This window comes from Pinus tabuliformis, chromosome 6 (genome assembly GCF_031772625.1).
Source record: "Pinus tabuliformis cultivar Carrire ecotype Pingquan chromosome 6, CPIR1, whole genome shotgun sequence".
Lineage (NCBI taxonomy): Eukaryota > Viridiplantae > Streptophyta > Pinopsida > Pinales > Pinaceae > Pinus > Pinus tabuliformis.
This window is the reverse complement of record NC_142292.1, coordinates 382502057-382528521: the sequence shown is the minus strand read 5'-3', so window position 1 is coordinate 382528521 and position 26465 is coordinate 382502057. Positions and strand designations below refer to the sequence as shown.

The window sequence follows — 26465 nt, the reverse complement described above, 5'->3', positions numbered from 1 at the left end:
CCTCCTGTATTATTTTATCTTTTTTCGAACGTAAGGGATTATTTTAGGAAAAAGTACCCACATGGAGTTTTCTTAAGTTTTTCTTATGACTCCCTAAAATTGAAAAACACCGGATTTTTCTTATACTGGACTCGTTAAAATTTAACAGTAAAGGACCTGTTCAATTTCAAACAGGAACGAACCACTCCTTCTTAGGGTTCGAATTTTAAATTAAGTTGAACTCATCCAAAGGATGAGCTTATAAACAAGCAAATGTTATCCTCCTCAAGCTTGTCAAAAATAAAGAGGTACTTGCCAGAAATGGTGGGGGAAAAGAGAGAAAAATGAACCTGTTTGTTACACTGTGTTTTGTAAAAAAGCTGTTAACCACTCTTGAACACGACACTTTTGTTCACCTGGGTTGGGGAAATCCTTTGCCTAACAATTAATCAAACCATATTGAAAGTCTTCAGCCAGTTTCTGGGTATTAGCTTTGGGTCAATTGTCACCAAGCCATCTGCAGTGTCGTTATGTGTTCAAGAGATCAGTTTAAACAAACCATTCATCTGCAAAATATCTGTCATCCGTTTTGACCATCCCTAAGTCAGTCCTTGCCAATATATTTCTTGAAAACTTGATCTATGATTTCATGTTGTGGGCTTGCCTATGACGGATCACTTTCTATCAACTTCAACTCATTATCTAGGAAGTTGATCTAGAAATCATCAATACCTTGAAAACTGCATGCCCTAATGGCAATTTTCTCGCCTTCAACGATAGGTTGCATCATTGACCTTCGATCGAATGATTATGTGACATGTTCGACTTCAGCTCATTTTTTCACATTTCATGGATTGTACTGGGTACTTTGAGAGCCATTGACATTATTGGTGGTTTCTCTCACACTTGTTAACAGTCCACATCATTGACTGGTAATCAAGTGGTTTCTACCATGTTCGACTTCGACACATTCATTCACATGGATAGAATCGTACTAGTTTGGGAAGCGGAAATCAAGACCCTGGATCTAGTTTCTACCATCCAAGCTGCGAGGAATTTTGTTATTCATTATACAGTGGACTATTCATAAACATATGGCTGCATCCATACTGTGTCTACACATGTCTATACTCTTGATGTATTACAAAATCATTCCTGTATCAAAACAATTTAGTCAGTTTTCTAATTAGTTTTGATCTGAGTATGGGAATGGCTACCTTAGAGATGATATGTCTACATATATATTTTGCATTGAATGTTTTTACAAGTTCCAACTGGGGTGTCCACAGGATGATCCTTGAAATGATAAAGTACTTCACTCTTCATAAATGACAGACTCTATCTTCATCTATTACAAACTTCGCACTTTAGGGGGCAATCTGTTGCACTAAAAATTGTCACCTTGACATTCTGCAATCTGTGTGAGTTCATTACTACTCATACTTTCCTCCTCTACAAGTCTAAAGCATCAGTTCCTCATATCAAGCCTGAAAAATAAGAGAAAATCCCTCAAAGTTTTTAAAACTTGGTTCTGCACTTTCTCTTTGTCTTACCTGTGGTCCCGAACCTAATGGTCAAGTCTCCTGTGGACCTAACCGCACTGTCTCTGTGTTATCGGTGCGGACCCCTGTAAAAGTTAAAAGGATGCAAGTACATTCTGAAAAACTCACTTTTAGTCATTTCTAGAAGCTTCTGGAGAAAATCTTGAGGTGGCAAGTTCGCTCTCTTAAGGTTCATGCATCCCATACCTTAAGGAGCTAACCCCTTGATGTGAGGAGCTTATCCCTTTGAAGGAAGATTCTATCCCATCATAGGTGGACCTGTAACCTCCTCTTCTACACTATATAATGAAGCATTGGGCTGGTTACTTGGGAGGTTGAAAGCTGAATATTTTTGAGGTGAAATGCTGCTGGAACTTAGTCTTCTTTAGTTGAGTTTTTATGAGGAGAGATTACATACCTCTAAGACCTCATTTGGAAGAGTGCAAGGCTTGTCAAAGTAAAGGAAATTCCTGTTTCGGACCCCAGGAAGAGCTTGTTCAACATCAAGGCTGAAAAGGTTGTAAGGTTCTTCTACTTCAAAGTTAATACAAATAAGTTTGTTTTTTTCAATAAGCTGTTCATTAATGGTTTATTTTATGGATTCCTTGATCACCATAATAGACATGATTTATGATAATTGCTATGCAGGTGCTATTTAATATTTGCTTGTTTGTGATTGCAGGTCTTTAAAGATAACTCTTTCGAACGATTGGAGGGTAACTCTTTCGAACGATTGAAGGATGACTACAACAAATAAGCATTGGATCTAAGGTAGGAACTTAACACCTTTATAGTATTTATTTGTAAATCGCATATGTCTAGAGAAAGATAGATTTGTTTGTCCTTTTGTTGCTAGACTATCTTCTGATACTAGGGAGATCGATCTTGTCCGCAAGATCGATTTATCCGGCCAACAAGAGTGATCAGTGATTCTATTCTCTAGAGCGGGGTTTGCTAAGAGAGATAGAATCAGTGATCAGTTGCAGCGAGGGGCAGTGAGTACGAGGCAGAGAGGCAAGGACAGTGCCGAGAGACCAGCACAGAAGCAGAGAGAGGCAGATGCAGAGCCAAAGGGAGCCACGCAAACGCTGTAGAGACTGCGCAGAGCCAAAAGGGCTTGCGTCATCCATCCAGAGGCTGCAAGAGTGATGCAGAGAGGCTGCACAGAACCTCAGTAGGCTGACACAGAGGGTTTCAAGCTGACGCAAAGGCCAGCAGGGTTGACGCTGAGCTTCAGATTGTGATGGAGAGGGATTTCGTGGAGCAGGCTTTCCAAATACCTGTTTCCAAAGAGAGGTATTGTTGCCAGATTTTTTTATCTCTGTCAGGTTAGCCAGTTTGGCACCTAGTGTACTCAGAAAAGAACTGCTTAATAATAAAACCCTCAGATAGCTGCACCGATTTTCCCGCATTGTGTTTTTCCGGGTACACTAGTCCAAAAATAACAGTGTCATTTGTGTGCTTGTTTCTGTTTCCTTCAGTGGATGATCTGTAATGTGTTGAGCATGCAATTGTATTTATTTTCAATATTTACATGGTAAATAACTTGTTAATTAACAGAACAAGTAGGTAGGAATAAATCAGTAAAGTGCATGGAGGGTTTCTAACTGTTAGACTTAGAAACTCCAACACTAACTGGGTCATCTAGGCTCATCCAGGACTGCAAGACGAATCTTGAAGCCGAATTCGACATGAAGAAGTTGGGATTGATGCATTATTTTCTAAGGTTGGAAGTTTGGCTAAAGAATGGGGAGATCTTCCTTGGACAAGGAAGGTCCACTATAGAAATTCTAAAGAGATTCAGAATGCAAGATTGCCAACCCATGGCTACTCCCCCATGATCACCAACTAGAAGAAAATAGATGCATCAGAACAAAGAAGTAGATCCCACCTTGTACAAGGAGCTCATTGGGTCGCTTATGTATCTGGTCAACACTAGGCCAGACATTTGTTTTGATGTAAACACTCTTAGTCAGTTCATGGTGGAACCAAAAAGGGTGCACTGGGCAACGACAAGACACATTCTTAGGTATGTACGTGGAACAATCAGATATGGGTTGAAGTACTCCAGAGGGGAGGACGTCAGTTTGAATGGGTTCACTGATGCAGATTGGGCAGGTAATTCAGTAGACCGAAAAAGTACCTCAGGGTACTACTTCAGTGTTGGATCAGGGATGATATCTTAGTGCAGCAGGAAGCAGAAATCGGTAGCATTGAGTTCAACAAAAGCAAAATATATGGCTTCCAGCACAACTATGTGCGAAGCCATTGTGAGCTTATTCAGAAAAAGGATGGAAGCGACCAAGGTTTACTGCAATAATCAAAGTTGTATCAAACTCTCTGAGAATCCAGCATTTCATGATCGATCGAAACATATAGATATCTGTTGTCACTTTATTAGAGACTGTGTTCAGCGTGGAGCAGTGCAACTACAGTGTATTCCCAGACGAGAGCAGGTGGTCGATATACTCACAAAGGCTCTCGGAAGAGCTAAGTTCACTCAGTTTAGAGAGTAAATGGGTATGGCTGAAAATTCGTTTCACTAGCAGCAGCAGTTTGCTGTGCAGGGACAGTTGGCAGTGGCAGTTGCAGCAGCAGCACAGATGCAGAAATTCAAAGGAAGTTGTAGTACAGATGTAGCATTGGCAGTGGCAGTGTCAAAGGCAAGAGTATAGTTGCAGCAACAGCACAATAGTTGGTGGACAACACGTCAATCATCAACAACGCAGAGGACGATGCTTCAGAGTCAAAGCAGCATGCAGCAGCAGTATATTGCTAGAGCAGATTCCTCGCTAAGAGAGAGTGTTGATTTGGGGTAGCATCGAATGTGCTCTAAGCCTCAAATTTTGCAGGGAGGCTTCGGCACATGCATCCCAAAGAACCCAAACCGTTTTGGGAAATTCCACCCAGAGACTATTACATTAAAATAATTAATATTTTTGATGGGGTTCCTAGGTCTAAACTTAGGAAAATTAAAATATTAATGGGTATCAATCTAATTGTGGGTGAATCTTTTAGAAAAAGACGCAGATCAAGTCAAAACGAACTGAGCCTTTGATTAGGAGTTAATCTAGGTCATTGGTTGTCCAATAGGAAGATACAAGAAGGGGCTTGAGGGTCATTTGGAAAACACACCAGAGGTAGATATTCAGTTACCCAAGTAAGATCTATTTTCTCACTGGTTGAAGTTCGGCAAGAGAAAATCGATTCAAAGGGAGAGTTGTAGGTGAGACAAAGAGAGAGGGTATTAGCATGTTCAGAGAGTGCAAGGCAGCAAGATGCAAAGCTGGAGCAGGGTGACACAGAAAGAGGCAGCGTAGAGGCAGGTTGACGCAGAGACAGCGTAGGCAAGGTGACGCAAAGCCTGCATAGGCAGCTTGACGCAGAGCCTGCGTAGGCAGCTTGACGCTGAGCCTGGGAGAGCAGTTTGACGCAGAGAGGATCAGAAGGATTCTAGGGAAGGAGAAGTACTTCATCTGGGGTAGAAATTGGTCAAGAAGTTTCTGTAACATTTCTCATTCCTATTTTGTTAGCTGTAATTTTGTACAAGAGAATTTGCTGAAGAATAATAAACCCCCCATCTGCTACACCAGTTTTCCTACATTGGGTTTTTCCAGGGATGATTGTCCAAAATCACTGTCATTGTGATTGTATTTGTGCCAGTGTATTTACTTTCTGCAATGTTATAATTGTGAAGGTTGCAGTAGAATATATTTTGATATTTGCCATAAGAATATTGTAGATAACTTATTTCTGAGGTAATAAGTAGAAGAAATAATATTAATAATATTAATCACTGCAGTAGGATTTCTATTTAGAAATTTTCACAAAGGGTAGGCCTTGTAACTGAATAATGGGTTAGTAAATATTTCGCATAGTAGGAGTGCAAGTTGCAAGTACAAATATTTGTATATTACACAAGAAAACCATCACGAATAATTTATGGTGGCAAGTAATTCTCCCTCCAATGATGGCTTTAAAGTTTAAACAGCAATATCCTACAACATGCATTCCATATTGTTTTATATTAGCCAAATTGAAACAAGTACGTGGAAGAATCCAGGATCAACAACTACTTAAATGGATTGTCCTTGTCATCCACCAACATGAAGCAAGTAGATTTGTGCTATTGATAAAACCATGGTGATTTCAAGGAAAATTATCATGATATGAAGAAAGCATTAAGCAAGAGATTCCACCCTCTATTTTTGATCTTATGACATCTATTATGAGTTAGAGGAAGAGAATGCCCACTTGAATAGTATGCAAGGCCCAACAATTACCTTTGGAAAATTTCTTCCATGATAGGAAGTTGACTAGTGCACCCCTCCTAACATCTACATTCACAAATGGTTGTGTGCTTTACTTATCCTATTCCCAACAAGAGGAAGGTGCCCAACTTGAGCTATACATATCATGTTTTCCTCAAGCTATTCTCGGTCACTTACTTTGTATACTCCCACTCTCAAGTCTATGGAAAATGGAGAATTGATTGTGACAAAAATCATTTATTTCCAAAGTCCAATTATTATTCCATTTCCGTACTTTTGAGTCTTTTCATGTCAAATCGATTGAACGAATTTATGATAGAGTATTGGACGTCACTCAGAACTTATTACGCTTTCCTCATTCTATTATCAGTCACTTGCCTTGTACACTCGCATTCTCAAGTCTATAACACATGGACAGTTGATTGAGACAATGAGCAGTTATTGCTAGAGTCCATTCAATCTTCCATTTCCATACTTCTGAATCTTTTCATGTAAAATTGATTGAGTGGACTTGTGATTGAGTTTGGGGGTCACTCTAATGGTGTTCATGTGACTACATCGCCAAGTACAATCTGACCAAAGAACTTGAGAAGTGACAGATGTTCCCCTAAAGAGATTTTGTGCGAAGTTTGATCTCTTCAGATTTTCTTTTTACAACTCTGGAATAAAGGTAACATGCATTTGGTGTTGAGAAACCAAGTGTAGAGTAGATTAGGCTATTTCTCTTCTTGATAATTACTTGTGAATGTTATCTATTTTCTTATAACTTATTATGTTCTCTTCATCAAGAAATTATACAAATGTTCAAAACAAAAGGATCACAAAGAGGCAAAGAACACCAGAAATCAGGCTCCAAGCCACGGAAAACCTCACAAGAGGGAAAACTCAACCAATCATTCTCTTATAGAATCAGATAAAAATGAGATATCCAAGACCCAAGACCAAGACCAAAAACTGCCACAAAGATCCAAGTCAACCCTCCTCCAAGTCTTCTCCAATCTAATCAAAGTCAACACTGGTCAACCTTCTGAAATCTGGTCAACTTCCGAAATTTCGCCCCTTAAATTTCGGGCTGGCAGTAGCACAAAAAATGCCTCAGAAAAATTCACACGTGTGAGCTGGATTAAGGCAGAAAATTCCAATCCTCTTTCCTTTGACTTGCTTCTCTTCCCTTGACTTCGGTTCCTTTTCCTCTTGACCAATCGCAGAGATAGATAGAAGATGATGTGATGAATGAATGGTTCTCCAAGAGGTTGAGTTGACTCTTATATATAGCTGTCCAGGAGGGTCGAATAGGTGCCACTAGCCCGAATTGTCCAAGGAAGGCCGACTTGGTCTTGTGTTGACTCTTTGACTCAAAAATAAAATTATTTTTCTTTTCCTTTCAAAAGTCCAAATGGGACTTGACTCAAATACATTTCTTTTGACTCACAATAAATTCTTTTTTGATTCTTGACTCTAATAAGCATGAAGAACATGCTTTGACCAAAAATAAGAATAATAATAAGAAATGCCAATGATAAATTATATTTTATTACATTATGAAGACCGACACTAGTTACATTTTCAACATTTGGCAGCCAACTCTTGCTTATAAATGAGTTGGATTGTTTGGTGTTGAATTTTCCAAATTGATTAACCTCCATTATATCACATGCCCAATCAATTTTATCCTTGATTTCTTTGACTCCATGCCAATTGGATTAGGGTAACGGTCAAAAAAAATTTGTTAGTAACAAGTTTGGCCACCTGATGTTGAGTATTATACTCACAGATCTGCAACTTTTTATTGCCATCTGAAGCAAATTACTGTAAAATTATGTGAAATTAATGTTAATTTTACATATCTAAGAGTAAACATGAATTGTACTTGTTAACAATCATTTAGTTGAAGATGTCGGAACCATTCTGGAGATTCCAGTGAGTATATCTTATAGATTTCAAGTGTTTTCCAATGCACATATGAATCATTTTTGCTTCAGATCACTTGCGATGCCTGCCTGATACCTACCTGAGGCCAGCAAGCAGCACCCCAAAGAGGGAGGAATCATGTGAGGTGACATTCATACTTTCATCATAAGTGTCCACTCAATCCTTTTAGAACAAAATTCCCCAAGGGCAATTTCAAGTGATAACAGGTAAGCAATTGGACTGCAGTGTTCACCTATTTATCCATTTACCATTTATTTTGATATAATGCACTACTTAATAAATTCATCCACTTATCCCCAGAGGAAAAATGCAAAAGTACATAGTTTCATGCATAAAAATGTTGCCAAGTTCACAATTTACTCAAGATTGTTACTTGAAAATTCAGCTTCATAAGCAGCGATGCAGTTGTTGATAAATGTAAGATAAAAATTCCCATTCGAGCTTTAAAAGACAAAAAAAGAATAGGCATAGTGAATGGTATATATCAACTAACCTCTTTTCAAAGAACTTGAATATACAATCTACATCTCTATCAAAATACCTGAAATATTTGTCAAAATTTCATGATTAAAATCATTAATTACGTTGAAGATGCCACAACAAATAAGAAAGGAACTCACTAGATGTATCCTACAAAGCAATTTGCAAGGCTAGCAATAAGAGAAAGATACAATTATAGATGAAAATTTGACTAAATTTAAGGAAGTTAACTAGAACATAAGAAAATGGAAAGGAGCAAGGTAGCAATAATTCTATAGCAACATTCTTACATTTGCGCATTGCGATGAGAGACAGAAACCATTTGTGGAAAGTCAATCATTGTGACATTTTCCTCGTCATCAATCTGAATATCAACAATCAAAACGAAATATCATCACTTTGAGCATAGTAACCAATATATTTATTCAGAAACCCATGCATCCAAACTCTCCATAGCAGACCAAACAAAAGATTATAAGCCAACAAGCTCATGTTCATTAGCAAGCCAAACATATAATATATTAAATATGTGACTTTTCACTTGAATTGAACTTTGTCATTGAACTAGCTGTTGAGATGTCTCTCACTTTATAACTATGCAGTTCCATGCTTTTATGTTCAATTTCAGAACAGTGATTGATGAAACAAACAGCATACGTTGTAAAGGATTTTGAAACCAAATTTTCAAATTCCTCTACAGACACTTGTACATTATACAAAATAATTCTCTGTAACTTAATCTTATCTAATCTTGACGAATTTTGTGCATGGACTTCTAACGGGCTTGCATGTATAGAATATTATCCCAGGACCCAACTAACAGCATTCCATGCAAGTTGTGTCTATCTCAGATTTATATTTGCTAACCCCAGTAAACTAGCAAATTACTTCCTAGTAATTTCCTTGCTCAATATTAGGAGTGGCAGGAGGGGGAGGGATATTACTCAATCCTGATGGAATAACAGAAATCAAATTTGCAGGGAGCTTGGGGAGGAAAACCAACAATCAGGCGGAAATGTATGAGCTCCTTTAAAGTTTACGTATTGGCAAAGACAAAGGAATTAAAGACATTGTCATCTTAGGAGGCTCTCTAATTACAATATAATATCTCATTAAGGAAGGCAACCCAAAGGATAATTCCCTTTCTCAGCTGCTTCAAAGAATCAGTGGGGTGGTAAAGTTCTTCCACTCCAAAGAATTCAATCACATTCTGTGAGATTCCCACTTAGAAAACCCTCAAATTTATCAATAAATTTATGAGTTTGCAATCAAGATTTCAGTGGCAATTTTCGTCAAACTGTTTGATTACTTCCTGCTGTAGGTGGTTTTCTTTCAGTTTGACCTCAGTAAATGGATGCTGGGAATCACCAGCATCAAAACGAGTCACCAAGGGTTCAAATAATATATATTTAATGCTTCAGTATATGACCACAAAATTCTAGATAATTCTATGCCTTTTATATCAGTCCCAGAAAATTATATACAGCTGATATATATGGAAAATGATGCTCATAAAATGGTCCCTCAAATTCAGAAATTTAACACACAGAATAGTTAGGAGAAACAGACCCTGATGTTAAATAGTGAACGATTATGCCTTAGAACAGGGAACAGATGACGAGAAAGAGAAATAATTCTTAGCAGAGGCAATATATATATCCACCGGCCTTGTCATTACATGGTACACAGCCCATACACGTCCAGCAATAACCAAGTGAACAGCGCTGGCCCTCTGGTTATTTTTCAGCCAAATAATCAACAACTCGTGGTCCAGAAGAGTCAATACAACCTCCACACAGCTAGCGTGGGTCTCAGCCACGTCCAACAACATCAACATGGGTTACTCACGCTCCATATGAAATCCACGAGCCACCCAACCCAGAGTATTTGGTTCACACACCCAGAGAATGGTGGTTTTAAGCTACATGTCCAGCAGACTGATTGTATTGCTTAGCTATGACAAGGAATAAAGTCCAGCAGTTAACACGCTCAGCTTAGCTACAAATACGTAGCCCGGAACATAAGGAAACTCGTCCAGCAGTGAGAAATATGTGAGGCTTTGACTGGTTATTCAAACTGTCCATGCAGAGAATAAATCGAACCCCTTGCACCTTCAGTTAGCTTCCACAACGCTCAGCTTAGCTACAAATACATAGCCCGGAACATAAGGAAACTCGTCCAGCAGTGAGAAATATGTGAGGCTTTGACTGGTTATTCAAACTGTCCATGCAGAGAATAAATCGAACCCCTTGCACCTTCAGTTAGCTTCCACAATGGGAGCAGCCCTTCAAAACTACAAATGCAGCCTCTAGTTTGGCTGTAAAATTTGTTGATTTGAGGTAGAATCAGATGTGATCTAGCCACGAAATTTGGTGGAGAGGCTAAGGCACATGAGATCTCCAATACACAGAAAGGGTTTGGGCAGATTCTAAACAGTTTGGGAGATATTAAAATAATTAATATTTTTAATGGAGTCCCTAACTCTAAACTTAGGGAAATTAAAATATTAATGTGCATTAATATAAAATTGTGTTAGAATGGTCCAAAAGTCATGGATCAAGCCAAATCTAATCTTAGTCGTTGATTAGGGACTTAATCTCGGCCGTTGATTTGTCAATGAGAAAAGTATAAGAGGAGGCTTGAAGGTCACTTGAAGAATACACCAAGAGATCAAGATTTCGACTTTCTTGGGCTGGGTTTGCTGAGAAAGTTGAGAGAGTGATCTGGAGTTGCAGCTGAGAGGCAGTGAATACAGAAGCAAAGAGGCAGAGATAGTGCCGGGAGGATCAACGCAGCAGCGGGGAAAGCTAACGCAGAGAGCAGAAACCGGAACTGTCGGGAACAGCCGGAACTACCGGAACAGCCGGGAAAGCTAACGCAGAGGGCAAAAGCCGGAACTGTCGGGAACAGCTGGAACTGTCGGGAACTGCCGGAACTGCCGGAACTGCCGGAACTGCCGGGAACTGCTGGGAAAGTTGACGCAGAGGGCAGAAACCGGAACTGCCGAGAACAACCAAAATCGCCGGAATTGTTGGGAAAGCCAACGCAAAGGGCAGAAGCCGAAACTGCCAGGAACAACCAGAACTGTCGGGAACTGCCGGGAAAGCTTACGCAGAGGGCAAAAGAGGCTGACGTTGGGGTTTTTCGTGGGGCAGATTGGAACTGAGAAGCTGCCAGAGTGTTTATCTAGGGTTTCAGCCAGAGCATCTATCTCGGAAGGAGAGGTACTACTGCCAAGATTTTTCCTCTGTTGGGTGAGCCGAATTTGGCACCCAGATTGTATTCTGAAACTACTTAATAAATCAAACCCTCGGATAGTTGCACCGGTTTTCACGCATTGGGTTTTTCCGGGGACATTAGTCCAAAAATAGCAGTGTCATTTGTGTGCTTGTTTCTGTTTCCTTCAGTTGATGATTTGTAATGTGTTGAGCATGTACTTGTGTTTATTTTCAGTATTTACATGGTAAATAACTTGTTAATTAATCAAAACAAGTAGGAAGGAATAAATCAGAAAGTACATGAAGGGTTTCTAACTGTTAGACTTACAAACTTCAACATGGTATCAGAGCGTGGTTGCAGATCACAGGAGAACTGAGGACATCAGCCGAGCAGAGCAGTAGCAGTAGAAAACAGTTGTCCCGAGTGACAGAAGCTGTTCCTAGCAACAAAACAACAAGGAAGGGGTGATGCAGTGCCTGTGTCATCAAGTTTGGGCCAAGAAGAGGCTGCGCAGAGGCTGAAGGAGGCAAAGACAGGGTCACGCAGAGGCCAGGAGGGCTGACGTAGTTGGCTAAAGGAGCTAGTTTGTCGGTGCTGGGACTGCGTAGAGCCTAGGAGCTCTAACCTTCAAGTTGCTGGGGTTTAGGAGGTTGTGGATAAGTTGCAGAGTGGAGCTGGTGGGGCACTATTGTCGGAACAATACCTAACAGGGCAAGGGCAAGGAGGAGGGAGTTGCTACCAAAGGTTTCCAGCCGAGAAATCCGGATCAATGGTACAGTTGCACAGACGATCAAAGTAGGGGGCATCTCGACATCAACAGAAGGATTTCCAAGAGGGAAATCGAGGCTCAGAGGGAGTCACATCGAGAACTTCCAGGAGGGAAGTAGAAGAGCAACGGAATGGCACTACACGGAGTAAGAGACCAGGACAGACTAGACGAAGCCTCAAACTTCGTAGTCTGGAAAGCCAGAATCTTATCTGTACTTGACAGAAATCGTGTCAAGCACTTCGCCTTGAAGACGACAGCGGTCCCAGTTGACCTAGCTAACAATGACAGGTATGAGGAAGCAATGGCGAAGGCCAAGAGTATCATTCTTGACAGGGTCAAGGATCATATAGTACCACATATTGCCGAGAAGAATACGGCACGAGAGATGTGGGAGGCCCTGACCAAGTTGTATCAGCATACTTCCGTGCAGAGGAAGATGCTCCTAGAAAATCAGTTGCGGTCATACCAGATGCAGAAGGGAGAACAGATTGACACCTTCCTCGGTCAATTGAAGGAGATCTGAGATCAGCTAACTTCCATAAGGGCCACACCAGATCCAGAGTTGATGGTGAGAACAGCCCTGAATGCAGTCTCAGAAGACTGGGAGGTGTTTGTCCAAAGCATACTGGGCAGGGCGACCCTTCCAGATTGGGAGGAAATGTGGGTGGCTCTTCGCCAAGAAGAGATCAGGAGGGTGACCAAGACGGGAAGCAGCAGCAAGGGGATCAGAATCAAGAAGGAGGAGGAGGTGGATGCTTCCCTAGCATCTGAGGGTAAGCAAGAAAAGCGGAAGAAGAAGGACCTCTCCAAGGTCAAATGCTTCCACTGTGGGGAGCTGGGTCATTATGCGACCTAGTGTCCGAGGAAGAAGAGCAAGGGAGAGGCTTCTGAGACCAAGGCAGCGCTAGCAAGGGCAGAGAAGGAAGTGGAGACAGACGATGACTGTGCCATGAGTGCACACACACCACTTGAGCGAAAGTGGGGAGACATCGAGCTGTAGTCAAGAGGACTACAGAAGATGAGGGGCAGGATCCTCGAGGTACCCAACCTCTTGGATTATACCTGGCTACAGGAGCCCCGAAGAGGAGTAGCAGGACTGGCGGATGTCGGTAGAGACGGATGAGGATGGAGCGGCAGAGAGAGCTACAGTGCAAGATTCCCAGGACAATGCGAGGCTAGCAGGCTACAACAGTGCAAGAGGCACGGGAGTGTTGCACTAGTGTAGGATGGCACAGAGAGGTGTGCAACAGTGATAGATGCAGGGAGTTGTTGCAGCAGTGCAGAGGTCAGAGAGGGAGCACTTGTCAGCGACAGAGGGAGTTTCAACATCAGGAGTGTCTCTAGCCTGACAAAGATGTCAAAGTTGGGAGATCAGTTACTTACTTCTCAGTAACTGAGTTGTAGTGCAGCAGTTAGCATTGGCGGTGCTATGGGCAACATGATGAGAGGGGATGCAGTGCAAACGCAGCAGTGGAAGTGGCAGGGCCATGGGCAGCAGCACGGATGCATAGGGAGCTATCGTACAGATGCAGCAGTGGCAGTCGCAGAGCCATGGGTGGCAATACAAGATGCAGCAGTACAGATGATGGGCAGCAAGCCTAGCACCAGGGACCGATGCCGGATGATCAGAGTAACACTCAGTAAGGAGTATTGCTAGAGCACAATCCTTGCTAAGAGGGAGTGTTGATTTGGGGTAGCATAGGATGTGATCTAGCTACTAAATTTGGTGGAGAGGCTAAGGCACATGAGATCTCCAATACCCAGAAAGGGTTTGGGCAGATTCTAAACAGTTTGGGAGATATTAAAATAATTAATATTTTTAATGGAGTCCCTAAGTCTAAACTTACGGAAATTCAAATATTAATGTGAATTAATATAAAATTGTGTTAGAATGGTCCAAAAGTCATGGATCATTGATTAGGGACTTAATCTCGGTCGTTGATTTGTCAACGAGAAAGGTATAAGAGGAGGCTTGAGGGTCACTTCGAGAATACACCAAGAGATCAAGATTTCGACTTTCTGCGGCTGGGTTCGCTGAGAAAGTTGAGAGAGTGATCTGGAGTTACAGCTGAGGGACAATGAATACAGAAGCAGAGAGGCAGAGATAGTGTCGGGAGGATCAACGCAGCAGCTGGGAACGCTGACGCAGAGGGCAGAAGCTGGAACTGTCGGGAATAGCCGAACTGCCGGAACTGCTGGGAAAGCTGACGCAGAGGGCAGAAGCCAGAACTACCACGAACTGCCAAAACTGTCGGGAAACCTGATGCAGAGGGCAGAAGCCGGAACTGTCGGGAACTGCCTGAACAGCCAAGAAAGCTGACAAAGAGGGCAGAAGCTAGAACTGCTGGGAACAGCCAGAACTGCCAGGAACTGCTGGAACTGTCGGGAAAGCTGACGCAGAGGGCAAAAACCGAAACTGCTGGGAACTGCCAGAACTACTAGGAAAACCGATGGAGAGGGCACAAACCGAAACTGCCGGGAACAACCAAAACTGCCTAGAATTGCCGAAATTGCCGGGAAAGCTCACGCAAAGGGCAAAAGAGGCTGACGCTGGGGTTTTCCGTGGGGCAGATTGGAGCTGAGGAGATGCCAGAGTGTTTATCTGAGGTTTCAGCCAGAGCATCTATCTCTGAAGGAGAGGTACTACAGCCGAGATTTTTTCTCTTTTGGGTGAGCCGCACTTGGCACCCAGATTGTATTCTGAAACTGCTTAATAAATCAAACCCTCAGATAGCTGCACCAGTTTTCCCGCATTGGGTTTTTCCGGGGACATTAGTCCAAAAATAATGGTTTCATTTGTGTGCTTGTTTCTGTTTCCTTCAGTTGATGATCTATAATGTGTTGAGCATGTACTTGTGTTTATTTTCAGTATTTACATGGTAAATAACTTATTAATTAATCAGAACAAGTAGGAAGGAAGAAATCAGAAAGTACATGGAGGGTTTCTAACTGTTAGACTTAGAAACTTCAACAAAATTCGACCTCCAAGACTCAGATTTGAGCTTGTGTGCTCAGTCTTCCATGAACTCCTTCAACCTTCCAAAATGATATAGAAAACACCAAATAAGCTCCTAAAATCAACTAGTAAAACATGGGTACCTTAATATTTTTTTTATGGGTACCTTAATATTTTTTTACAGTGTTGTTCTCCATTGAAGCTCAACGGTGAAATCTGAGTGATTTCCCTCTCGAATGCAAACTAGGGTGTCTATTTTCAACACCGAAGTCTACAATGGAGGCTAGGGTTCCAAAACCCTAAGCTTCTCCTCGAGAAAACTCTCCTAGAGCTATTTCTCCAGAACTCACAATGCACAAATGAATGAGGAGAGAGCCCCTAAGTTCCCCTTTTTATAACTCACTTACCTTTTCCCTCCAATTAAATATTTAAAAGCACTTTTCCTTTCTTTATTTAATAAAGTGACTTTTACAAACTAATTAAAGTCACTTTTAATGCCAAAAAATGCTTAATTCGCCTTTGTAGGCACACCAGCCACCCAAATCCCCTTTTTATCACTCTACCCTATAGATCTTTTCAACCCAATTCCAACGAGCTATTAGACTAAGGTGTTTCTCCAAGTAATCAGCCCAAAACAACACCTTAAGCATAATTAATTAAAAGATGTCTGTTAGTAATGCCAATTTATAGAAATCATCAGAGTGCAACGGAACCAAGAGCAAATTATGCGAAATTGATCCCGATGATGAAATATGGTAAGCAGTCCCAGATGGACCCATAAAACTCCTCTAAAAACCTTTGGGCCCACCAATGGAGTAATCTTGCTCCCATGACCAAGCTGACACAAGCTCTGGAAAACCCTCCTAACCACCTTGCCAAGTAATCCGAAATTTGGGGACATTACACATTCTTAGAATTAATAATGTGGAGGCTGATTCGCACGCAAAAAAAGCTTGCTCCATGGAAGAGACCAATCTTGATATTAATGATACAGCATACTAATAGTTTTTGCCCCATCCCCTAAGGCCCTATGGGAATTTGTATAGTGTTAAGAAGAGCAAGCTCGAGCAGTCCAGGGCAGAGACAATGGTGTATGTGCACACCAACCTTCGTCTTATTTACAAGCAGAGGGAAGAGTGGTTGAAGGGAAAGACAAAGATGTGGGATGTCTTTCCTGATGATATGGGTCTGGACAACAGTGTTGAGTTGGCATTGGCCAACATGGATCTCAATGATCCAGTGCTAGAGCCTGTTAGATTTGATGATGGTGATATTGTAGAGGGGTCATCCTCCACACCAGCAGATGCAAAGACGACTTTGGATACAGGGGAGGAGGAGGATGGAGAGGAGAGCAATAGTGACCATGATGATGAGGACAGTAATGCTGATTTTGATGATGACTATGAGGATTGATAACTCATGAGTCATGGGCTACCTACTTCCTTGAGGCCTGTATACTTGTAGTCTCTGCCCTGGACTGCTCAAGCCTGATTTTGGCTCACTCATTGAACCCAAAATACTACAACCATGAGTGGTTGAATGGTGGACCTTCCACAGATTCCCTCCTCACATGGATGGTAAAATCTCACAGGGGAGGAAAGATGCATTCAGGCGGGTTTTTCAAGATAGAGCATTGCTTGATGAGGTGGAGGATGCCTTTGCAGAGTTTTCCACTGGCATTGGTTGATTTGCAGAATATGATGTGATTAGAGACAGGGGGGCTAAGACCAAAACTCTTAAATAACCATGGCCGCAAGAGCAGTTTTGACCTCCCTCAACCTCTTCAACATGATGAATGAAGAGGCAAACCATGTATCCGCAATCTTCAACAATGATAGATTGATGTACTCCTTGTAGATAGTGAGGGCATTTGTATGATTTTGTACAAAGTTACGGATATGTCGTGCATCCTCAATAATGCTACCAATCCAAAACACACCAAAAGCAATGGATTTCAGTGCTAAGTTCAATGAATGGACAATGCAAGGTGTCCAAAACACTTGTGGATATTTAGCTTCCACAATCATGCCAGCAGCCTTGCAAACAGGTGCATTATCTGTAATGATTTGCACACAAGAATCAACACCTACATATTCAATAACTTTAATAAACAACTCACCCATATATTGTGCATCCTTGTATTCTCCAAGTGTATCCATTGCTTTGAAGAAAACTGGACCATTCAAGGAAGACACCATGAAGTTGATGAGTGGGTGTCGTGCTGGATCTGTCCATCCATCAGAAACAATGCTAATCCCAGATGTTGGCCATGATGCTTTAATAGGCTCAAGTATTTTTTGCACCTCTTTTTTGCCTTCGTCAACAATGTGGTTCTAAGGTTCTCTAAACCAGGAGGCACATGCCATGATGGAGACTCGTGAGTTAAAGCTCGGCACATCTCAATAAATAGAGGTGAACGTGCAACATTAAAGGATATGAAGTTTTGATAGAAAAAATAAAACGCAATGGTGAGATCAAGCTCTTCCCGTTTCTCTTTTTGAAAAATCTTGTCCATTAGACCAAGTGAAATTGCCCTTAATTTTGCTACTTGTCCCCCAATAGAACTCTCAAATGGAAATTTGTTGTTGCCTTTCCTCAAAAATGGAAGGGGGTCATCATTCTTGGTTTTTTTTATTTTGCAGCCACATTTGCCATACCAACAATGAACTCTATTTCCATTTCTTTCCTCTTTGGTAAAGGAACTTGTGTACAAGCTCCAACTCCACAACCTGGTAAAGCCAACAAATGGCCCTTCACACGAAAATATGTGCTTGTGAAAGTATTGTGGCAAAAGTTGCATCTCCAATTCACATTGCCTCCTCCCTTCCCCTTGCTGCTTGGCCCATCCTCTCTTGTGACATATTTCCACAAGGTATATTTCTCAATGTTACCTTTAGGAGGAAGTCTTCCCTCAACATTACTTGCAGCAAACTCTAATCTAATGAAATTGGGGGAGGAGGGGCATCTCCAATGGGGACATTCTTCCCCTTCCTTTCCCCCCTACCTACTGCCCTTGATTGAGCCATGAATTAAACAAAACATGCACAAATTTGTAAAATAAATGTATATACAAACTGTTGTAATACAAATGCAAAAAAATAGAGAGGAAATGCACTTACCTGTTGCTTGAATCTCCTTGAAAACGCTCCAAACCCTTGGCTCCTTGCTCCAAACTCCTAACAGCAAACCCACAACTCACCTCTTGCAAAAGAAATGACACAAAATGATACAAAATAGAGGCATTTCCGCCCTTTTATGGCCGCGCGGGTCCCGGTTTGCCAGATTCATGTCCGGATTTCATGACATGATGTGTCCGAACGGGACACGATCCGGATTCGATCGTGTCCCATTCGGACACGACATGTCACAAAATCTAGACACGAATTAGGTCGAATCGAATCCGATTCTGTTATGCTCTTAACCTGCAAGACGATTACCAGAATACCAAATATGCGAAGAAATATACCCAGAACATAGAATAGTGAGAAACAAGAGCAAGTATTTTAATATCCAGAAAGCAATGTTCACTTGCCTCTTCGAGGGGGCAACCTCCAATAGAGCAGAGCTCGATTACAAAATAAGACACCATGCTCCTCGCAGGGAGTCTCTATCCTTTATATATGACTCATACATGCAATACCATGGATCAATACCATGGTTCTTATTAATACCATCTATCTAATACCATGGCCCATTTGCAACTAACTGTGGTCCCATCATTAATTGCGGGTTAACAACTTACAATTATTAATATGGGCTTTATTGACTCTTTACTTAACTATAACTATGACTCGATCCTACTACATAAATAAGGGGGTTAGGGTGGGACCCTAACATGCCCTCCCCCTTAAGAATAGCCTTGTCCTCAAGGTTGAAGCTGCGGAAACTGCTGAAGAATAGTGGCTAGTTCCCAGGTTGCATCTTCCGGAGAGGTGTCTTTCCACTTGACGAGGACTTCCCTGATCATGCGGCCACGCAGGTGCCGTTCTCGTGTGTCTAGGACCTATTCAGGTTGGAGCCAGATTGACCCTTCTTCATCCAATTCAGGTAGACTGGTTTGAATTCTGCAATTGTTCCCAATCACTTTCTTGAGGCATGAGACATGGAAAACTGGATGGATTTTTGCAGTGGGTGGCAAAGCTAGCTTGTAGGCCACTTCTCCAATGCGCTGAAGTACTTGATATGGTCCGTAGAATTTTGGAGATAGTTTATGACAACCCTTGTCTTTGAGTGAAGTTTGCTTATATGGTTGCAGCCTCAAAAATACCTGATCCCCTTCTTGAAATTGGCGCTCTGAGCGATGCTGATCTACCTGTTGCTTCATGCGATTTTGAGCTTGATGAAGATTCTCTCTAAGATGGGCGAGCATGGTTGTGCGGTTTTGTAGGAGTTGATCCATTGCTTGTACCTTTGAGCACCCCTTGATATAAGAAGTAGGGGAAGGAGGGAGTTGACCATAAACTGCTTCATAGGGAGTCACTTTGGTGGTGGCATGATAGTTGGTGTTATACCACCATTCAGCTAGAGGCAACCACTGTACCCATAGATGTTGCTTTTCTGAAGTGAAACACCTAAGGTAGGTTTCCAGACATTTGTTGACGGCTTCAGTTTGACCATCCGTTTGTGGATGATAGGAAGTACTGAGTTTTAGTTGGGTGCCTTGTAGCCTGAAGAGTTCCTGCCAAAAATTACTGGTGAAGATCGGGTCACGATCAAACACAATAGAAGTGGGCATGCCATGCAATTTGAAGATCTGATCCATGAAAGATTGAGCGACCAAAGTCGGTGTAAACGGGTGGGGTAGGGCGCAGAAATGAGCATACTTAGAAAGTCGGTCCACAACCACCATGATGACTGACTTGTTTCCTGACTTTGGAAGACCTGTAATGAAATCCATAGAAACCTCCGTCCATATAGATGTCGGGATGGGCAACGGTTGTAATGTGCCTGGTGCTTTGACTGTCTCCCCTTTGTGGCGTTGACAGACATCACATTCCGCTACAAAAGTAAGGATGTCCTTTTTCATGCCTGTCCAAAAAAATGATCTTCTAGTGCGAGCATATGTCTTCTGAAAGCCTGAATGTCCTGCAATGGGGGATGAGTGCAATTTTGCCAAAATGCGGCTTTTGAGGGTGGATGTTGGTGATATTACGACTCTGTCCTTGTAGCGAAGAATCTCATCCTGCCACAAGTAGCCCTTGGTGGAATTTGGATCCGCCTGCAATTGAGTAATGAGTTGGGAGAGCCAGGGATGTGAAAACCATTCCCTGCGAGCCTCTTCAATCCATTCTGGAATGGGAAGGGAAATTGCGAGCAGGGTACTTTCCTCCTCAAATTGGCGAGATAATGCATCTTCTACACTATTTTCGCACCCTTTCTTGTAAATGATCTCATAATCATATCCGAGCATTTTGGCGAGCCATTTATTTTGTTGTGGGGAGGATAGGCGTTGCTCCAAAAAATATTTAAGACTGTGATGGTTTGTGCAGATTTGGAAACGTCGCCCCAATAAGTAAGGTCGCCAGGTATCTACTGCATGTAAGATGGCCATCATTTCCTTCTCATAGGTAGATTGTCCCAAATTCTTCCCACTGAGTTGTTGGCTTGTGAAGGCCAAGGGTCGACCTTCCTGCATTAAGACCGCCCCAATACTCGTACCCAAAGCATCACATTCAATGACAAAAGATTTGGTGAAATCAAGTAGTGCTAAGACTGGAGTGGAACACATGGCATTTTTGAGAGCTGTAAATGCCTGTTGTGCGTCATCATTCCAGAAGAATGAATTTTTCTTGAGGAGTTGAGTGAGGGGCTTCGCAATGCGACCATAATTGCCGACAAATTTGCAATAATAGCCAGTGAGACCCAAAAATCCTCTCAGGCTCTTCAAGGTCTTAGGTTGAGGCCAATCCTGCATTGCCTGGATCTTTTTGGGGTCCACCTTGACACCTTCACGCCCCACAATGTGGCCCAAATACTCAACTTCTTCCATGCCAAAAGAACATTTGGACATCTTAACAAATAATTTATGCTTGCGGAGCAGTTGCAAGAGCAGATCTACACGCTGAAGATGTGCGGCCCAAGTGCAACTATAGATGAGGATGTCACTGAAGAAGTTAAGGACAAATTTCCTGAGATATGGTTTGAGAAGGTGGTTCATAAGGCTCTGAAAAGTAGATGGGGCATTACAAAGACCGAATGGCATGACCAGGAACTCATAATGGCCTTCATGAGTTCTGAAAGCAGTCTTTGGAATGTCGACTTCCTTCATGCGAATTTGGTGGTAGCCTGAGCGAAGATCCAACTTAGTGAAGAATTGAGCCCCATTGAGTTCATCCAGCAAATCATCAACAACCGGGATGGGAAATTTATCTTTGACTGTCAACTTATTGAGGGCCCTGAAGTCTGGACACATCTGCCATTCCCCATCTTTCTTGAGCACCATGACCACCGGTGATGAATAAGGACTAATGCTGGGACGAATGACACCTGCTTCCAAAAGTTCCTTGATTATTTTTTCTATTTCATTCTTTTGGGTGAACGGATATCTATATGGGCGCACATTTGGTGGTTGGGCCCCTGGAACCAAGGTGATGCTATGATCATGTTCCCCTCTCGAGGGTGGAAGCTCATGAGGCTTGTCAAAGACTGGCAGATGGTTATTTAAAATCTGTTGCATCTCAGGATGAATCGGCAGAGAATTGGGTTCGACGGCCTGGATGGCATTAAATTGAGCTATAACTCCATGATGGCCCTTTTTTAGCAATTTTTCCATCCTATGTGAGCTGATGATAGAGGGAGCTCCCGCCTGGAGTCCACAAAGGGTATGTGTGGAGTTGTTCTGCTTAAAGCTCATATATAACTCCTGGAAATCCATTGTGATTGGCCCAAGAGTGCGAAGCCATTCAGCACCGAGGACAATGTCGCACCCTCCCATGTGTATGGAAAACATGTGGGTCTTCAACTGATAATCCCCCATTTGAAGTTTGACATTTTCACAGCGGCCTTCACATTTCATTGTTCCCCCATCCGCAATTTGGACTTGGAAGTTAGAAACTGCTCGTACAAAACAATGCACTGCTTCCGCGACTTTTTGATGGATGAAATTATGTGTACTTCCACTATCAATCAAGACTACTACTGGGCGATGTTTAATAAAACCTCTGATTTTGAGAGTTTGAGGTGAAGAAATCCCTGCCAAAGCATGCAGCGAAATAACTGGTTCGTCAGGGACATTGTCCTTCTGGTTGTCCTCTTCTACCTCCTCCGGTTCCTCAAGTGGTGGGGCTTCCTTCGATGAGCTGTAATCAGTGCCATCAATTTGAAAAAATTTGGGCCCCTTGCATTTATGACCTGGGGAGTATTTTTCATCACAGTAGTAACATAATCCCTGCTTTCTTCTTTCGGCCATTTCTGCAGGTGACACCTTTTGAACCTTAAGTGTTTGAGTCGTGCTATAAGCCTGTGGGGGGCGACCCTTGGCAGTGAAATTTGGGCGAATGGACTGGGCTGCTAACGCACGTTCCACGTTACGAGCTACCATGCAAGCCTCCGACCATGTGGGAGGGTGGTGTAGTCGGACGTGGGCTTGTATGGCCTCTTTAAGACCGCTAATAAAACATTTCGTGTAGAACACATCTAAGAGATCCCTAGTGCGGAAAGCTAAGGCTTCAAAGGCTGTAACATATTCATCCACTGTGCCAGTCTGTCGGAGCTTAGTGAGACGACCCAAAAAAGCAGATTCCTGGTCAAAGCGCTCTGTAAGAGCTTTTTTGAAGGTGGCCCAAGTCAAAAAATTTCCATTGCAACGTTGATGCCATTCCCACCATTGCCATCTTTCATTGTCAAAGTACATGCTCCCCACCATAAGCTGAGTCTCATTATCTAAGATGTTATTCAGATTGAAATACTGCTCCATTTGTGCTACCCATGCGGCCGGGTGAGAACCATCAAATTTATGCATATCCAACTTGGGAGGTCGCGCACGGAATTGTTGGTGGGTGCCCCAGAGGTGAAGAGAGTGGCTAGACTCACCCTCACTGTGTCCATTGCCAATATACGCCTCCTCGCGGGCTTCCTCCTTGCCCTTAGAGAGTGCGTCAGTTAGTTTGTCAAGCACAGCTTGGATGGCTTGCAAGGATTGTTCAAGTTTGTCGATCTTCTCATTGGCCATAGCTTGAGCTCTAGTTGCTACCATGCACCGATCCGATGTACTTGAAATTTGGGACCGCCCGAATTTTTTCACTAACAATTGAATGGTACCACCTTGCTCAGCTCGTCGTCCTAATTCTTATGGGCTAGATCACCAATAAGCGCCCCGGGGGGTCTCAGCTCTAAAAACTCCTAACGGAGTTTTACTCCTTGCTTAGGAATACTGCAGTGGCCGAATCCTCAAAATGTCAATGCTGCCAAAAGTCCTGCGAAAATCACGCCCCGGTATAGGAACCCCACACAACTACTCAGATCTGGTGGATCTGAGAGATCTGAATGGTTGATCGGATAGCTCTGCTCGGCGGACAGATTGCTGTTGCGGATCTGATGGATCTAATAGATCAGAAACGCTGGTCTGCTAACTCGGAACTGCGGGACTGATGTCTGCTGCTGGCAGCTGCTGCAAACCCCCTTGCGAGATCTGATCTAGCAAAGATTATGCGTGATCCCAAGATAGAAAAGGGAACTATGGTCTCGAGGAGTGTCAAGTGCTACAGATCGCAATATACATGTCTAACAGTAGTACTCGGCCCAATGTTTCAGGGCTCTAACTAAGGAGGATCAACCGTACCCTTAGCCGTACAACCCGACTACCCTATCGTACAGGCGAGTAATCTCTCCGAGTGCTGTTCTCGGTGTACTGTAGCAGCAAGACGGCCAACAGTTTATCTATGGCGAGGTTTCAAAGGAGCTAGGGGGCTTCCGATATACCCAAAGGGTACTTGGAAGACAGTCCGTGCGTGGTTCTGTCTAATGCACTACTACTCGAAGGGGTACCCACAGGGGTTACAAGGGAGTCCAACAAGCGTGACCACCTCTTGTATTTCCTGCGTGCATGCCTCCCCAAATCCGCAGGTTTATGCGCTCAACGACAGATCCTGTGGTTTAAAGACGTCGGAACACGTCTCTAGCCAGTTAAAAAATTTGCTAAGAAGTGGAGATCCCACCTGCCCTGGAAAGTGCTCTGATACCACTTGTTATGCTCTTAACCTGCAAGACGATTACCAGAATACCAAATATGCGAAGAAATATACCCAGAACATAGAATAGTGAGAAACAAGAGCAAGTATTTTATTATTTAGAAAGCAATGTTCACTTGCCTCTTCGAGGGGGCAACCTCCAATAGAGCAGAGCTCGATTACAAAATAAGACACCATGCTCCTCGCAGGGAGTCTCTATCCTTTATATATGACTCATACATGCAATACCATGGATCAATACCATGGTTCTTATTAATACCATCTATCTAATACCATGGCCCATTTGCAACTAACTATGGTCCCATCATTAATTGCGGGTTAACAACTTACAATTATGAATATGGGCTTTATTGACTCTTTACTTAACTATAACTATGACTCGATCCTACTACATAAATAAGGGGGTTAGGGTGGGACCCTAACAGATTCGCTGGATTCGGACACGTGGCCCTCAAACAACAAATCCGCTTTCAGAGCTTGTGAGCTAGTTTGGTGAGCTTGTCACCAACAGGGGTTTTTATTTGCACATTATTTTATCATTAGGGGCTAATGTAAGCCCATAGGCTAATTCGAACTCCTTAGGAGGTTATATATTGATGTTAGATACATTTATTTGGATCATGACTTGACTTGGGATCTTTCTAATCATAGAGAACTTCACATTTTTTCATTGGAGGATATTTTCTGGAGATGGATGAATTTTGACGTATGGATCTGGGTTATTTATCTTGTCTTGGAGCTGTCTTGTGAACGAAATGTTGGTTGGATATACTCTATAACTTTGTAAGTGAATTTTTGATGTTATTATTCTTGTTGCTACACACTGCTAAAATTAGGGCTAGTTGCTGCATAATTGAAATGTGGAATTGAGCATGTTTTAGCTAATTTATGTATGGGCCAATGTTATATGAATGAAATGTCCTAGAGATTAATTGTCTCGGTAATCTTGCATCGTTTGCTTTGAAGTATAAATGCTTGAAGGTCACTTTTTTTTTCTTTCTCTCAACATTGGATGAAGTTGACTTTCTGAGCCTCCTTGATCAAGAAACCAAGTTCTTACTCATCATTGTCCTTGACTCCATATACCCAAGTGAATTAGGCACTGGTCCCTTAAAGCGGTGATCATTTTAACCCTCTTTTTACCATTTTCCCTTTTTTCCTCAAGTCTAACCCCATTAGGTCGCCTAGGGCATCAATATCCCGGGAATTGACCCAAGGAAAAACTTCGATTTCCTATAGGCTATTGCGCTAGTGGGGCCCCTCCCTCTCCTCCAAATTTGAGGGAATTCTAACGGTGGAATCTCTAGGAATCCCAAGCCCTAGCTCTAGGATCGAATTTTGCCTAGGCATCCCCAAGGCTAGACCTCAATAGGATCAATTCAACCTTTTGAAGTAAATATCCTTGTTTGGTCCTTTCCCCTCACGTTGTCCAGGATAGGAACATCATTGGTAGCTGCATTCCATCCCCGAACCTAAGTTGGGTCCATTTGGCCCCGTCTGGTCCCACTTCTCAATAAAGCCTATTTGTCAAGGACCATTTGGGAATCCAAGTTTCCTAAGGATTATAGGGATTTGAGAACCTTGTCTATAAACCTATTCCTTCTCCCTCAACCCTCCAATCCTCGCCCCTTACCCCGGGAGGACCAAGTCCCTTGCTTAAAGAGCAAGCAAGTTCCATTCTTCACTCCTTCCTTGGGAAAGGGTTTCTAGGGTCACTTCCCACCTATCCATTGACATCTACTCTACAAGTGATCCGCACACTATTGGGACTCCTCCCATCGGTGAAAGTCCGTAAAGAGCAGGGAGACTTAGTTGTGGTGACAGTGGGCTAAGCCTCCATCGTTGCCCTTAACCTAGCAGTTGCCCACTTAGGAACCCCCTTTAGGTCCCCGGCTAGTTTGAGGGGTAATAAGCCCCATGACTCCCCTTTATTTTAACCATCCCCCTTTTCGCCCTTACCCCCCTCTTCCTACTTTCGCCCCTCATTCTCCCCTTCACGCCTCCTTCTCTTTCCCTTCTAGGCTCCTTGCAGATATCATATATCCCCGCTTCAGGCTCTGTGATAGTTTAGTTATATGGCTAACGATTCAAAGTTGGATTTCTCTTAACGTGGCAGCACATGAGGTCTAT

General features: G+C 42.6%; 1 protein-coding gene across 2 annotated transcripts in view; it reads right to left on the bottom strand.

Moving 5' to 3' along the window:
• LOC149258917 (serine/threonine-protein kinase rio2-like) overlaps nucleotides 1-26465 on the bottom strand; it is a 233179-nt gene that overhangs the window by 85863 nt on the left and 120851 nt on the right. For both annotated transcript variants that reach the window (XM_089416735.1, XM_089416745.1), the window contains 2 exons: nucleotides 8494-8567; nucleotides 8217-8264 (listed from right to left, as the gene is read on the bottom strand). In XM_089416735.1, the coding sequence (XP_089272861.1) occupies nucleotides 8217-8264; nucleotides 8494-8567 (122 nt within the window). The remainder of the gene's footprint in view (nucleotides 1-8216; nucleotides 8265-8493; nucleotides 8568-26465) is intronic.